General features: G+C 42.8%; 1 protein-coding gene across 5 annotated transcripts in view; it reads right to left on the bottom strand.

Annotated features, from left to right (window-relative positions):
* The window catches only part of Usp25 (ubiquitin specific peptidase 25), a 107,283-nt gene that overhangs the window by 81,920 nt on the left and 11,876 nt on the right, over nucleotides 1–13,487 (bottom strand). For 4 of the 5 annotated variants that reach the window (XM_052159006.1, XM_052159003.1, XM_052159004.1 and 1 more), the window contains exon 2: nucleotides 3,309–3,386. The exons of the other annotated variant lie outside the window; for it this stretch is intronic. In XM_052159006.1, coding sequence (XP_052014966.1) covers nucleotides 3,309–3,386 — 78 coding nt within the window. The remainder of the gene's footprint in view (nucleotides 1–3,308; nucleotides 3,387–13,487) is intronic. 5 annotated transcript variants of the gene reach the window in all.

Genomic DNA, 13,487 nt, shown 5'->3' on the forward strand with positions numbered 1-13,487 from the left:
AAAAGCACACTAACCAAAATATGCAAATGTTCATTTAGAATTCGAAAAAGCAGTGAGAGGAGGGTCGCTCAGTTTTATCTTCAGATTCTCTAAAGGACTAATGAGAGGTAAAACTACTACTATCTCAAGGCAGCTAACTGAGACAGCACATGAACTCAGATATTAATCAAGTCATCTCTATCAGAAGCTAGAATATAAAAGACCTCACAGTTTAAAATAAAAAGGCAGTCCAAAAAAACATTGGACATCATATGATGTTCACGTTAAAAAACTTGTGTTGGCTGTCTTAAAAAGAAAACTCTTGAAGCAAAGTCTGATAAATCACTGCTAACCTTATCCACTGCTACGGATAAGACCGAATTCTGGGATGATAATTGCAAAATGACCAACAGCCAAAAGAATGAAGAAGCAATTCCTGCCCCAGACTCACGCTAGCAGGGTGGTGGGAAGGCGACAACACAGCTGTGCAGTGTGGCTCCTTTATGTACACTATGAGACTCCTAAGTGGCTCTTCCAAGATACACATTTACGGTAGGCCACTGTTAGGTAAGGTAGGCCACTGTTAGGTAAGGACACAACTCATGAAAGGAACCGCAGTGACAGCAGCTAACGCTGAGGAAGCATTTACTATGTGCCAAGAAATTTGCTAAGTGTTTCAACGCCCTGCTTCATATAATGAAACCCCCAAAACAGCAGGGATTTTACAACCTAGTGGCTATTTAGCCTATATGGCTAAGTATAGATTCTTTTTACAGTTTGGATATAAAATGTAATTCAAGGGTGACTGGCACCCAGCTGACAGCACCATTGGGCAGGCTGTGTGACTTTCTCAGGAGTGAGGCTGTGGGAACACAGTGACTGTGGACTGCGAAGGTCTCCCAGCTCTCCTTCCAGATCTGCTAAGGCGTGAGGAGGCACCCTCAAACCCCTGACACTATGACTCCCCACTATGGGACAGTACTCATAAACAGTGAGCCAAAACAAATCCTTCCTCCTTTCTGTGGTTTTCTGAAAGCGATGTGTGTATGTGTGTGTGTGTGTCTATGTGTGTGTGTCTATGTGTGTATACAGGAGTACAGTGCCTGCAGAGCCCAGGAGAGGGGATGGGACCCAGTAGAGCTGGAATAAGCCAGTGATGTGTTAGGAACCAAAATGCAGTCCTGTGCGAGAGCAGCCCATGCTCTTCCCACTGAGTCACCGCCCCAGTCATCCTAAGTTACTTTGCCAGGTATTTAGCCACAGGGTTAAGGAAAGTAGCTACTAGCATTTTCAAATTACAGTGATGAAGTCAGCAGCTGTGGTTCCCAGCACATGGGACTTCTTGGTATGTTGCTAGGAGAGTCAACTCATTACTAAAGCCCTTGAGAAGGCAGAAAGGCCATCAGTGAGGGTTTGAGCGCCCTATTTACTCTTATCACCAAAGTTGAAATGAAAGTTTGTGAAGAAGAAAAACCACTTACACTAAAGGAATGCAGGCAAGACTTAATTGATCTATATTTCCCAAAAGCTAAACGGGGAGTGGGGTTCCTCCAAATGTACAATAGTAAAGTGGTGGGCTACACCACCATCCTCTGTGATCTCCTGGGAAAGGCATTTTCTGAAAATAGCCTTGGAATGGGTTAGTCACCTATTTATCAGAATGAAAGAAAGACATTAGACACAGCTCTGCGTTAACGCCTTCAGCAACCCTGTCTCCTCCACGTCCTCCCGGCAAACAGGACAAACCAAAGCTCCCAGAGAAGCAGCAGACAGCTTATCAGACACCAGCCGATGGCTGCTGCAGCCTCTGTGCCAGCTCGTCCGCACCCTGGGATGTGATCTGGGGTAGGTTACTTAACATTTGGGTTTCCTCCTCTTCAGAGTGGGGGAGGGAAGTATTTATCTCTTGTAAATAGAAGAATAAATGGACAGACCCACGTGGAGAACTGAAACGCTGGTTACTGCCATCATTGGTGATATTTGTTAAATCATTAAAAACTTTAAAAAGGTAAATTGTCTCTGGAAATGAAAACCCTCTAGCTCAGAATCAGGGACAGTTTTAACTTTCCCCCCATGGATTAGTTACAAAGGCTCGGGTGTGTGCATGTGACTGCAGTGATTAAAATGTCCATAGGAATGAGCTCAGAATGCAGTTCTATTTCAAGCACAGTCTTCACTGGCTTCTCCCTGTGAACTAGCCATGGGTTTGACTCATCTCAGCCGCTCCGTAAGGAAATGAGAGTGTATCTAGGATACAACCAAAATGACACATTGGCTTTGTTGCACACACTACTGAAATTCGAGGTGGAATGTCCTTACGGCATAATTACCCAAATGAAGCTACCATGATCAACATGACAGCTGAAAGCAATATATATTTCTCAGTCTCAGAAGGAAAAAGATGTAAACTTCGGACTCTACCTAGTCTCTAATTTGTGTTCCTTCTTCACATTGTATTTTAACCCACACACTGACCCGCATTCATATACTAAAACATGGTCAGATAACATTATTATTCATTAACACTGAAATTATGCCCTACTATTCTGCAGGAAAAGTATCTGATATAGAGGGATTACACATCACTCCAACATGACAGGAAATTTATGTGTTTACAATTGCAGCACACAAAATGAGGCTCTCCCTTTATAAGAGATTGCTTTCTTCTGTTTAATGGTTTAATACATGGTTTAACATACAGTATACAAGAGAGACAAAAGTTAAGACATATTAGGGAATAGTGATTGTTGCTTCCTGTTATCTTTGATGTCATTTTTATATTTGTGTGGGTATCTCCTTTTGGGTTTGTTGGAAGAAGATTACTTTCTTGCTTTTTCTAGGGTGTAGTTTCCTTCCTCATGTTGGCATTTTTCCATCTATTATCCTTTGTAGGGCTAGATTTGTGGACAGATATTGTGCAAATTTGGTTTTATCATGGAATATATCTATATAAAATTTTCCATGATAATCTTCAATTCTAACATGTTTTTCTGCATTTTTCTACAATTTTATCAGAAATATTTCCCACGTAAATCTTCAATTCTATCATAAAATGTTTCTATCCCATATTTCAATTAATTTAGCAATATTTTACATGTCTACTACTTTACTCCTTAATTTTCCATGAAAATTGTCAATTTTAACGTGTTTATCTGAAATATTTTACATGTAAATCTTTAATTTTATCATAAAGTGTTTTTACTTCCCTTTGCTTCCCTTTTCAATAAATAAAATAATAATAATAATAATAATAATAATAAAGAAATTTAACATAAAAAAAGAGAGAGACAAAAGAATACCACGAACTGAAGCTGTACTTAAGGCCGTACCTTCAGGGCTTGTTGGAGTATCTGGGCATCATTAATCCCAGTAATTTCTCTCAGCTGATTCAAAAATGTCTGCTGGTGCTAGAGGGCAGAAAAGAAATCGGAATTACAGTAGGAACAAGGAAAATATTTTTTAAAGAAGAGAAAAAGAAAGAGAGAGCCAGGCGGTGGTGGCACATGTCTGTAATCCCAGCACTTGGGAGGCAGAGGCTGGCAGATTTCTGAGTTCGAAGCCAGCCTAGTCTACAGAGTGAGTTCCAGGACAGCCAGGACTACACAGAGAAACCCTGTCTCAAAAAAGCCCCCCCCCCCAAAAAAACAAAAAAAAACAAAAAAAAACAAAAAAGAAGAGAGAGAGAGAGAGAGAGAGAGAGAGAGAGAGAGAGAGAGAGAGAGAGAGAGAGAGAGGTAAACTCTGGAAGACAGAATAAAAAGGCCACTCTTTTGAACGAGAAAAGATGCCAGGCATCAGGGAGCCCTGCCACTACTCTCTCATTTCTGCACAGCCTTTTCCTTAAAGATGGGGCATTACTGCGTAGCCTTGGCTGACCCAGAAACTCATGTAGACCGGGCTGGCCTTGAACTCACAGACATCCACCTGGGGTTAAAGGTGAGCGGCACCACCCCTGTATTCTTGGTTTACATCCTCAGCTTCTACATTTTTTTCCCCAAGCAGCTTTGCTGAGCTAAGAGTTTTCATCTTGCCGTTGTCTTCTCAGATGAAGCCTCAGCAAGGATCCGAACCTGTTTGTAGCTGAAGCCTGGTCAGGCCTGGGGGGGGGGGGGGGCTGATTCTCCCATCTAACTGCCGTAAAGAAAACGGGCTCCGTTGAACTTGTTTGGTCCACTTCTGTAACTTTCCTTCCACAGTCTGTGAGTCTAGGGAATGGCATAACCTAAACAGCACAGCACTTGACTACCAAAGCCTGCGAAGATCTATCAACAATCCTCGCTACATGCCCTTTTATTGTATTGCTTAAAACAAGATTCTCTCAAACTATGGAACAGCACTATGAAATAAAGTATAGAGAAAATAAGACAGCAAACAAGCCTCCTTGCTAGAACAGTGGAGGCCCCCTGAATTATCACTTCAAATGGTTTATCCTTTACTCTGTACCAGTTCTGAGGGGAATGTGTGGGTATTCTTAACCTACTTGGCAAAAGTATGCTGAGAAAAGGAGTATTTGCAAAGTTCCAAAGTACAAATAATGAGAAAAAGTAGATATGCCCTGGGAAACTAGCTAGCCTAAAATCCAAGTCAATATTACTGGTGACAAGACAAAATGGCAGTATGCGCCTGCTGACATACTGCAGCCCTTGACAGTTTGACACAATGACAAAACCTGAATCTAATCATGAAGACTGACCAGACAACCTCAAACAAGCAATCCAGAGCAAATGAGTTGTTCTGTCATCATTAAGATGCCTGGACCACCAAAGACAGAGTGAGTCTCTGCCAGAAGGGAAATCCAGAAGAGAAGTAACAGAAACTGCTCAGTGGGCAACAACGTACTAGCGCCACATTCCTGAATTGGTTTACAGTAGGGGAACAACATTTTTCTTAGAAAATACCCTTGAAATGTTTAAGTGACAGAGTGTACCATACGCACACGCGATTCTCAGATGCTTCAGTTAAAAAAAAGAAGCCATAGACAAGGACAATGGGACCTCTGGAGGCAAATATAAGGACAGAGAAAAAGGAGGGAGGTGATTGGAGAATGGGTGGAGAGAAGAAGGTTTATGGGACATATGGGGAAGGGGGATCTGGGAAAGGGGAAATCATTTGGAATGTAAACAAAGAATATAGAAAATAAAAATATTTTTTAAAAAAGAACAAAATGAAAAAAAACTTCTTTAAGACTTCCTCTGCTTAAGGTCTATGCAGATTAAAGTGTCAAGCCACTCACTCCTTCAGAGGAGTTCAGAAAATAATTTTCTGGTCGGCAAAATCCACCATAACAGTGACACTAGAGATGTATCAATTCTTTCAAAGAGATAAAGCAACAAAGAGAAGCATCACACCAGATGCTGTGAGGCAATGGTGGATCACCCGTGCCCTCTAAGAACGTCACTTCCATAAAAGTCTTTAAGGAACAAGATGGAGGCAGCTAATGACACAATAAATGTTGTGATACATTTTTGTATAAATGATACAAAAGGAAAATATGAAAGTCTCCAGCAGCTCAGTGAAAACTTCAAACCACCAATCTACCGGTTGCCATAAGAAAAATCATATTTCTTTTTAAACCTCTCCTATTGATGTGTATTTTTGAAAAACTGCAGTAAAACTGACAGTAGAATCAATACCCAAGATTAGAAATTAAGTATATACTAAAAAACACATACTGATGTTTTTTTCTATAATGTAAAGCTTAGTTTAGTCACTATAACATGCTAAGAAGATGCCGCAGGCCTACTTGCAATGTACAGCGCCCTACAACCTCAGCGTTGTCTTTACATTAGTTTTTTTCAATGGCAAATTATTTAATCATGCATCGCAGAAAAAAATATATTGAATATCCCAAGGAAATTTAGATATTTTGTAGAAATGTTCACGGCTATTCCTCACAGTTCTGGAATAAGCCAAAGAATCCAAATGTCCTTGAACCAAGAAAGCAGTTGTCACACATGAACGTTAACAAATGACCAAATAGACATGGAGCACTAGAAAGACCGACATGGCACCGGAGACTGATTCCAGGAACAATGTGGCTCAAGAGATTTTATGCAAATAAACTGACGCAGTAGGAGCAGAGCGAATACCCTTTTATTTTAATAACAAATGCATGCCTATCAAATATAGGGAAGCTAGAGAAGGAGCATGCCAAATAAGACACAAACACATTGCTGGTACTTTCTGCTTCCTTCCTCTAAAGACATATTTCCCGGCAGCAAAGAAGATAGACACTCAGCAATGGCATAATTGAGAAGCAGGGATGGGATGTATTGTGGGGTTGGAAGTGCCTTACGGACCCACAGATGCCTTACTAGAAGACGCGGATAGCCCACGTAAGCCCACCTGCTTCCACCCACGCCACTCCTCCCCTGCTAAATGGGGCAGATGTGGAAAAGAGCCACTCAGCCTGCCTGTGAATCAGTGATCATGATGGCAACGCCTTGGGACGCAACCGAAAACTAGGGTGATTTTTATGGAACGAGTTGGCTCACACAGTTCACTGAGAACAGCAGAGAAATCACGCAGAGCCTTCGAACTTTTGCTGTATGTCATACATGTTCAGTGTTTTCTTTTTTTATGAGCAGTCAGAATGATATATTACCAAAAGTAATATATCTACCATGATTCATGTTTTCACAAATTTTGACTGGGAATGAACAGAAGAGGAGATAAGGGGGTGGGACGCTGGGAAAGGGGAAGGAAGGGAGAGAAAAGCTACAGACACGTTTCTTAGCTAAACTGGCAAGAAGTAGAGGACTTGGGGCGGGTGGTAACAGAAACCTGCAGGAGAAGTCACCTGGCTGCGAGGCTGTCCTCTTTGTCTTTACCCCACAAGCTGTGCTCTCAACTCCCATAGCTGTGTCCATGTTGCTGATATTTCTGCTGTGATTATGATCCTGGTTTGTCTGGTTAAGGCTCGGACCTGCGTGTGACAGTTAATCTTTTCTGTCAGCCTGACTGGCTTTAGAATCACCATGGAAACTAAATCTGGGATGCCTGGGACCGATTTCCCAGGTTAACTTAATTGAATTGGAAAGACTCACCCTAAACGAGCAGCAGGCACCATTCCATGGACTAGGGTCTCCTAGACTGAATTTCAAAAAGAAGCGAGGAAGCTGGGCTTAAGTCTTCGCTGCTTTCTGACTGTGGACACAATGTGACCAAGAAACTCCTGCTCCTGTCACCAGATCTCCTCTGCCATGATGAACTGAATCTCTGAGCGCTGTGAGTCAAAAGAAACCCAAGCATCCAGGTAACTAAGACACTTCACACTTAGCACATCGGTGCTTTGACATACTCTTATCCTCACTGCAAGCATAGGGACCTCGGCTTCTCCAGCAAGTTCAGATGCGAGGTGGGCTCGCTCTAATCTCCTATTTCCACTACTGATCCCCATGCCCTCCGCTGTGTGGAATTCTCCCCTCTGTAAGGTGCTATATAGCGGAGCACAGCAGCTTCTATTTGTTCCCACTGCTGGGCCAAAGAGCAGAACAGAATTCAACAGATGTGGTGGTTCGCGGATACCACAAAAATCAATTAAGCGAAGAGGCCAAAATGCACACAGATCTTCAAGCTCTCCCTTTTTATTTCCACTGTGCAATGACATCCTTCTTTTCTACAACTGCAAAATATAGCAGTTCAAGGATAAGGAAGCAAGGTCAGTTCCAGTACAAATCCTTTACTTCATCAGTAGACTATGACATGTCGGGCTTTTTTCTTAATGTTTCAGAAGAAAAGCGGAGATATCGCTGAAGCCAACCTCCATGGAATGTGGGAGCCAGAGGGAAAAAGTAATAAACAATGGTTAAATATTACTAAATATTGATTGGTACATGCTTGTAGAACTCAGAGTCCTGTATTGAGCTCCACTTAGTTAAATCTACACTGTAAATATCCATTTAATGCTCTTTAAATGAGTAAAACTTCAGAGAATACACAGAAAGGCAGGGGCCTCCCTTAGGGTTATCAATCTCAAAAACCATCAGCCAAGAAGCCTTCGCTCTTAAAATCCAGAAAGATGACGTCACCGCAGCCCAGCTTTTCTAGACCTTTTATGATTCCTCTGAGAACACTACAGCAGTTGCAGTGTGACCAGTACAACCACTGCTGCAGACCTGCTCCAGTTATGAGCATCCCAGTCTGCACTAACCTCGGAAAGCTGCACTCTCTGCAAAACTAGCCTTCTGTTAACTCAGGCACTGACCCCAAGGCCATTGTCCTTCAAGCCAGAAAGGGATCATAATAAGCAGCCAGCTTGGTTAACACAAATGGCAACTTGCACTAGCAGGAAGCACAGTATCTCGAGTGGTGCGAACACCTTGCTACAGAGAGCCCGCAGATAATAACTAGGCTTCATCTTTGTGAGTGAGTGAGTCCTCTGATGCGACCAGCTGGCTTGAGAGCGCTTAAGAGCACTTTCAGGCTGGCCCTCTGAGCAGTCTTTCTCTCTGAACTGCTAACACAAGGTGGCGACCACACCAGAAGGTCGGCTGCAGAGTTCCAGAGAGCAGCCAGGGACAGAAACTAAGTGAGCAGAAGAGGCCAAGACAAACCGCAGTGCAGGCTGTGCTCACTGGCGGGCTTCCAAAGAGATGGAAGCCTTGGGAGCCAGGAATCCCAACACCCGAAGCCCGGGGGCTGTAACACTACCTGCAGTCGAGATCCAAAGGTCCGGAGACGATAGGTCTCAGTGCTGTAACACTAGTCTATTGCTGGACCTGAGGTCTCACCATGCACAGCCCACCCAGGAGCTCACACACCAGCAGGCGCTGCCTTCTGGGGTCTGCTCTTTCCACTCACTGCAGCTGAAAGCGAAGGATTACAGCAGCTGTCAAATGTTGGAGCCACTCATGGTTAAACCAGAACTGAAAGCCTCCAACCTGCATATTTAAGATTAAAAAAGAAAGAAAGAAAATCGCTGGCTTTAAAACCTAACTTAATACGCCTCAGTTCTCAGGGTTTATAGTCTACCACTATAGACTATACTGGTCTTTCGTACTCAAGGCCTAGGGACAATTAACACTAGAAAAGTCTCCCCTTCACTGCTCACATCTAGACAGGCAGAGCAGGGTGGCCCCAGACAGCTCCCTGGTAACTGAAAGACACTTTATTTAACATGGGCATAACTGCTGAGAAGGCAAAAGTGGGAAAATGGCTAGCCGCAGAGGGAGGGGATGGGTAAATTGTTCACTGTGCCCTTGTTGTACACAAGACTGGTTTCTAACTGCCTCCAGTTCATAATCTTAGCGTGTGTGCTCTCTTCCCCAAGAAGTTATTCTCATGGAAGCTTCCTGAAGTCTCCTCAAGAGATTAGCACACACAGAGACAGGAATAAAAACAGGTTTTTGAAATTTGATAGCTACTGTCTTTACCGGATTTTTCTCAACTCAGTCATTAGCAATGACGTGAAAACTGAAGACTCTGTGCTTAACCTCTACTTATGCTTACACGAAATACTTAATGATTACAAAAAGAAAAGCAAACAGACTACAAGGCAGGAAAAAAAAATCGGACTAACGGTGTTGGGTGACTCTTTAGCCAGCCCCTGGGTCCTCCGACTCAGTTTCAAAACTAAATAAAATTCAGGTTGGTACAAAGAAAAGGCACTCAAAGGTCCCCTCGAAAGTGGCTGTGGCCAGCAAATTTTAAAATGACCACTAGGAAAAATGAAAAGTCTTCAGATTTTCTAAGAATAACTCAACCTTGAGATTCCGGGCCAGGCACTGAGGGGCAGGCTGCTAGTGTCTATTGTGAGGACCCCAAAGTCTACAACTTTAGGGTAAGGAGCGTGAGTGTTTCTCCTCTTCAAATGCATTCTGCATCTGCTGATAACTGAGAGCATCCATAAAGTCGTAACTAAGAATTCACTGAAAGAATGTCAAATGCATAGCATGGCCTCTGTGAGGGTAAGGGAGACTTCTCCCAGAAGCCTCCAATCGTAACTTAAAGCTGTCAAAGGTGGCTTAAAGAAAGGACTGGACGGGTAATGCTTTTGTGAGGCTGAAAAAGGTATCACCTGGCAAAAGTCTTCCCAGTTGTGTGTACAGATTTGAGACCTCAGTCTTCTCTGCTTCAGGAAGACTCAGGAAGGGTCTGAAGATGGTTAGGTATGGTGCCCAGGTCTGTGGTCCTAGCACATGATGTAGGATCTCAAGGACCAGCAGGGGCTCCCTAAGGATTAAGAGAACCTGTCTCAAAGAAAGAGGAAAGGATGGAAGGAATGCTTCCTTTTCCCGGCAGCAGGCCAGGACTGAAGCAGAAGATTGAACCACTCACAGATCTACCTACTACAGCAGGCACTTGCAGCAACTGCTGGGTGTGTCCTGGGAGCAGCTGCTGTAACTGCACAGCCTCAGTCAGAGGCTGCAGCATAAGCACCTCTCACTTATGAGCCTGAGAAAGGCCAAGAAGGAGAAGCTATCCACGAACCCCTCATGTGGTGAAGAGTCCACTGAGGGACATGAGGAGCCTGCCAGACATGGTAAGGAACACGGTGGGCCTGTAGAATGGCAAGACCTACAACCTGGTAGAAAGTAAGACGGGGAGGACAGGCCACTCCCTGGGCAAGTTGTTCCTCACCTAAAAGCCATACAACACCAGCTTGCTATGACTGCCTCCCACTCCTCCTGCTCATCCCCTGAATTATCTCTGGCCAATAAAGACTCATGTTTAGTCCCTGAAGAATGAGAAAGAGGAGGAGGGGGAGGAGGAAAAGAAAGAAGAGAAGGAAGAGAGGCTGGGGAGGGGGGTAGGTAAGTGAAGGACAAAACTCTAAAATCCAAGAGCAGCGTGGACTCAGGTGAATTTGCAGAAATCCAAAGGAAGGCTAAGTCAGAGGGGCCTGGCCTCCATCAGAACACAGCCGCAGCCACGGGCATACCACTTTCTGAATCCAAACCTTCCTGTCTTACGTCCCAACGTTCCTCTCACTGGACACATAGGAAACAGAGAGGAAAAGAGAAATCTTCCTTTCCTGAGGCTTTATAATAATGTGTCATTCTAAGCTTTGTTTCTTATTTGAGGAGTTCATCTATATAGACTGTTTCACGACTTCTCCGAGGACCTGTGTGTAAGCCCTCTCCGTAGCTTCCAGTACTCTTTCGACTGTACACAGTTCATACAGATGGAATTCTGAGGCCTCTGCCTCTACCACCAGCCTTTCCCTAGGCTTTGTTTCCCCTTCCAGCTAACTGTCACTGGGAATCTACCAAATGCCATTCTCTTCTCTAATGCAAAGATTTTTGTACATTTGTCATCTACGAAAAGTACAATTTTTTTCTTCAGATTCACATAAATTCTAATTTAATATAGAAAGGTTAGCTGCCAGACGATGAGATCATCGCTGTACGCCTGGCTCCTAGTACAGTGCTTTGAACACAGAGGCTCGATGTTAATTAATATTAATATAGCAGGGCTAATATTAACACACATTAATATTGATTTGAATTTATTTTTTGAAGAAATATATTTATTGAAGAAATTTATTTTCTTCAATTTATATTTATTTAAATTAAATAAGAATATTAGCTAAGGAGCCGGGCGGTGGTGTCGCACGCCTTTAATCCTAGCACTTGGGAGGCAGAAGCAGGCGGATTTCTGAGTTCAAGGCCAGCCTGGTCTACAGAGTGAGTTCCAGGACAGCCAGGGCTACACAGAGAAACCCTGTCTCAAAGAAAAAAATATTAGCTAAGATTAATATAGCAGGTTTGCAAAGATGAATTTACATCCAAGGAAAGAGGGACTAATGATATACTAAGCAAATTTTCCAACACTTAGATTCTAGAACACTGAAACTTGGCAATAAAGCTTTCTCCATCTTGTTCTGCTCTCTCAAGAATGCGCATGTCTCACTTCGTGAGTTATCACACTTAATAGTCATAAACATACTTAACATGCTAAGAGGTTACACTAGGATGAATAAAAACTTTTTGAAGCAACTCAAATTATCCCATTCAAGATCACTGGGGTTAAAAAAAAAAAAAGGGAAATGCAGGCTCAGAGTGACATCCTCAATTTATTGGGTCTCTCCTGATGCAAAAGCCCCTCAGGAATATAAGTTTATCAGCTGCTTCTGAAAGAGCCAAAAGTCAGTTCTTCTGTTAATATGGCCATTTGCAAGGTAGTTTTCCCTATTGTTAGTTTTGTTTTGTTTCCAAAGTCTTGAGAACCAAGCGAGGCTTGGGTAGTTTATGACCTAAACTAGTTTTGTCTGCAATTCTTCTGGCCATTCTTATTAACTTTAAGGGATGACCCTCACAGTGATCCCAAGAGTGCTTCAGGCAATGCTGTGTTTTCTGCAGTCACCTGGTAAAGCTTTTCTGGTAGAGAATTTGCAGCACTTCAGCCACACCTCCACACAGGGGACAGTATGCTGTGAAGCAGTTGTAGGACTCAAAAAAAAAAAAAAAACAAAAACAAAAACAAGAAAATAGATGAGTTGACCTATAGGAAATTAGCAACAACGAGTAAGAAACACAGCTAGTCCTAGATAAATGTAAGTTTCCGTCCTTCTCACCCAAGAATTCTTATCTGCACCTGTCACCCCCTTCTTCAGCCCTATCTGCAATACCCCACAGCATTTCATGAATTCTCCACCCCTACTAAACCGCAGATAAAATAATTATAAGTGGGAACTGTCAGTACAAGTCTCCCAATAAATGTTATTACACAGCACTAGAACCAAAGCTCCTACCAAAATTAAGTACATTCTTGAGACCAAGTAAGAACCCCTACAGGAACGAACATGGTTTCTATGGGAACATCATACATATTCAGTTCCAGAAACCAAGCTGGCAAAGTCTTTTAGTATACACTCTGATTTTAAATTGGAGTACTTACATTCTAGAAAACACGTAAGCAAACAAAATTTAGAGAATCAAATCATATATTCTACCTTCCATATCTGTGGCTTAAATAAAATAAGCATTTAATTTGTTTCTGATGCAAACATAGTTCTCCTGTTATGCATGTACTTCTAATTTCTTTTTGTGTCTGGTTGGTTGTTTTTCTGTTTTGTTCTGTTTTGTTTGTTTGTTTTAGTTTTCTTTGTTTGGTTGGTTTTGGGGGTTGTTTGTTTGTTTTTGGTTTTGTGAGACAGGTTTCTCTTTGCAGCCCTGTCTATACTAGAACTTACTCAGTAGACCAAGATGACCTGAACTCAGAGATCTGCCTACCTCTGCCTCGCCAGGGGGCTGAGATTAAAGCTATGTGCTACCACCACTGTCTGTCCGGCTTGTATCTCTAATTTCTGCATTACATTCTCATAATTAATTTTCAGCGCAAAACTAAAGTCCCTTATACTAATGAAATAAGCGTGCTTTGGACGCTGGGAGATGGCTCAGGGCCTAAACCCTGCCACCCAAGCATGAGGATCTAAGCATGGTGGTCACACAATCACCCGAAAGGACTGATGCGGGAACCTGGACCTAGTGCTGGGGAGGAGGGGTCAGGAGAATCCTGGGCTCGCTAGCCAAGAGCAATCAGTAAACTCCAGGTTCAGCTAAGAG

This window comes from Apodemus sylvaticus, chromosome 15 (assembly GCF_947179515.1).
Source record: "Apodemus sylvaticus chromosome 15, mApoSyl1.1, whole genome shotgun sequence".
Classification (NCBI taxonomy): Eukaryota; Metazoa; Chordata; class Mammalia; order Rodentia; family Muridae; genus Apodemus; species Apodemus sylvaticus.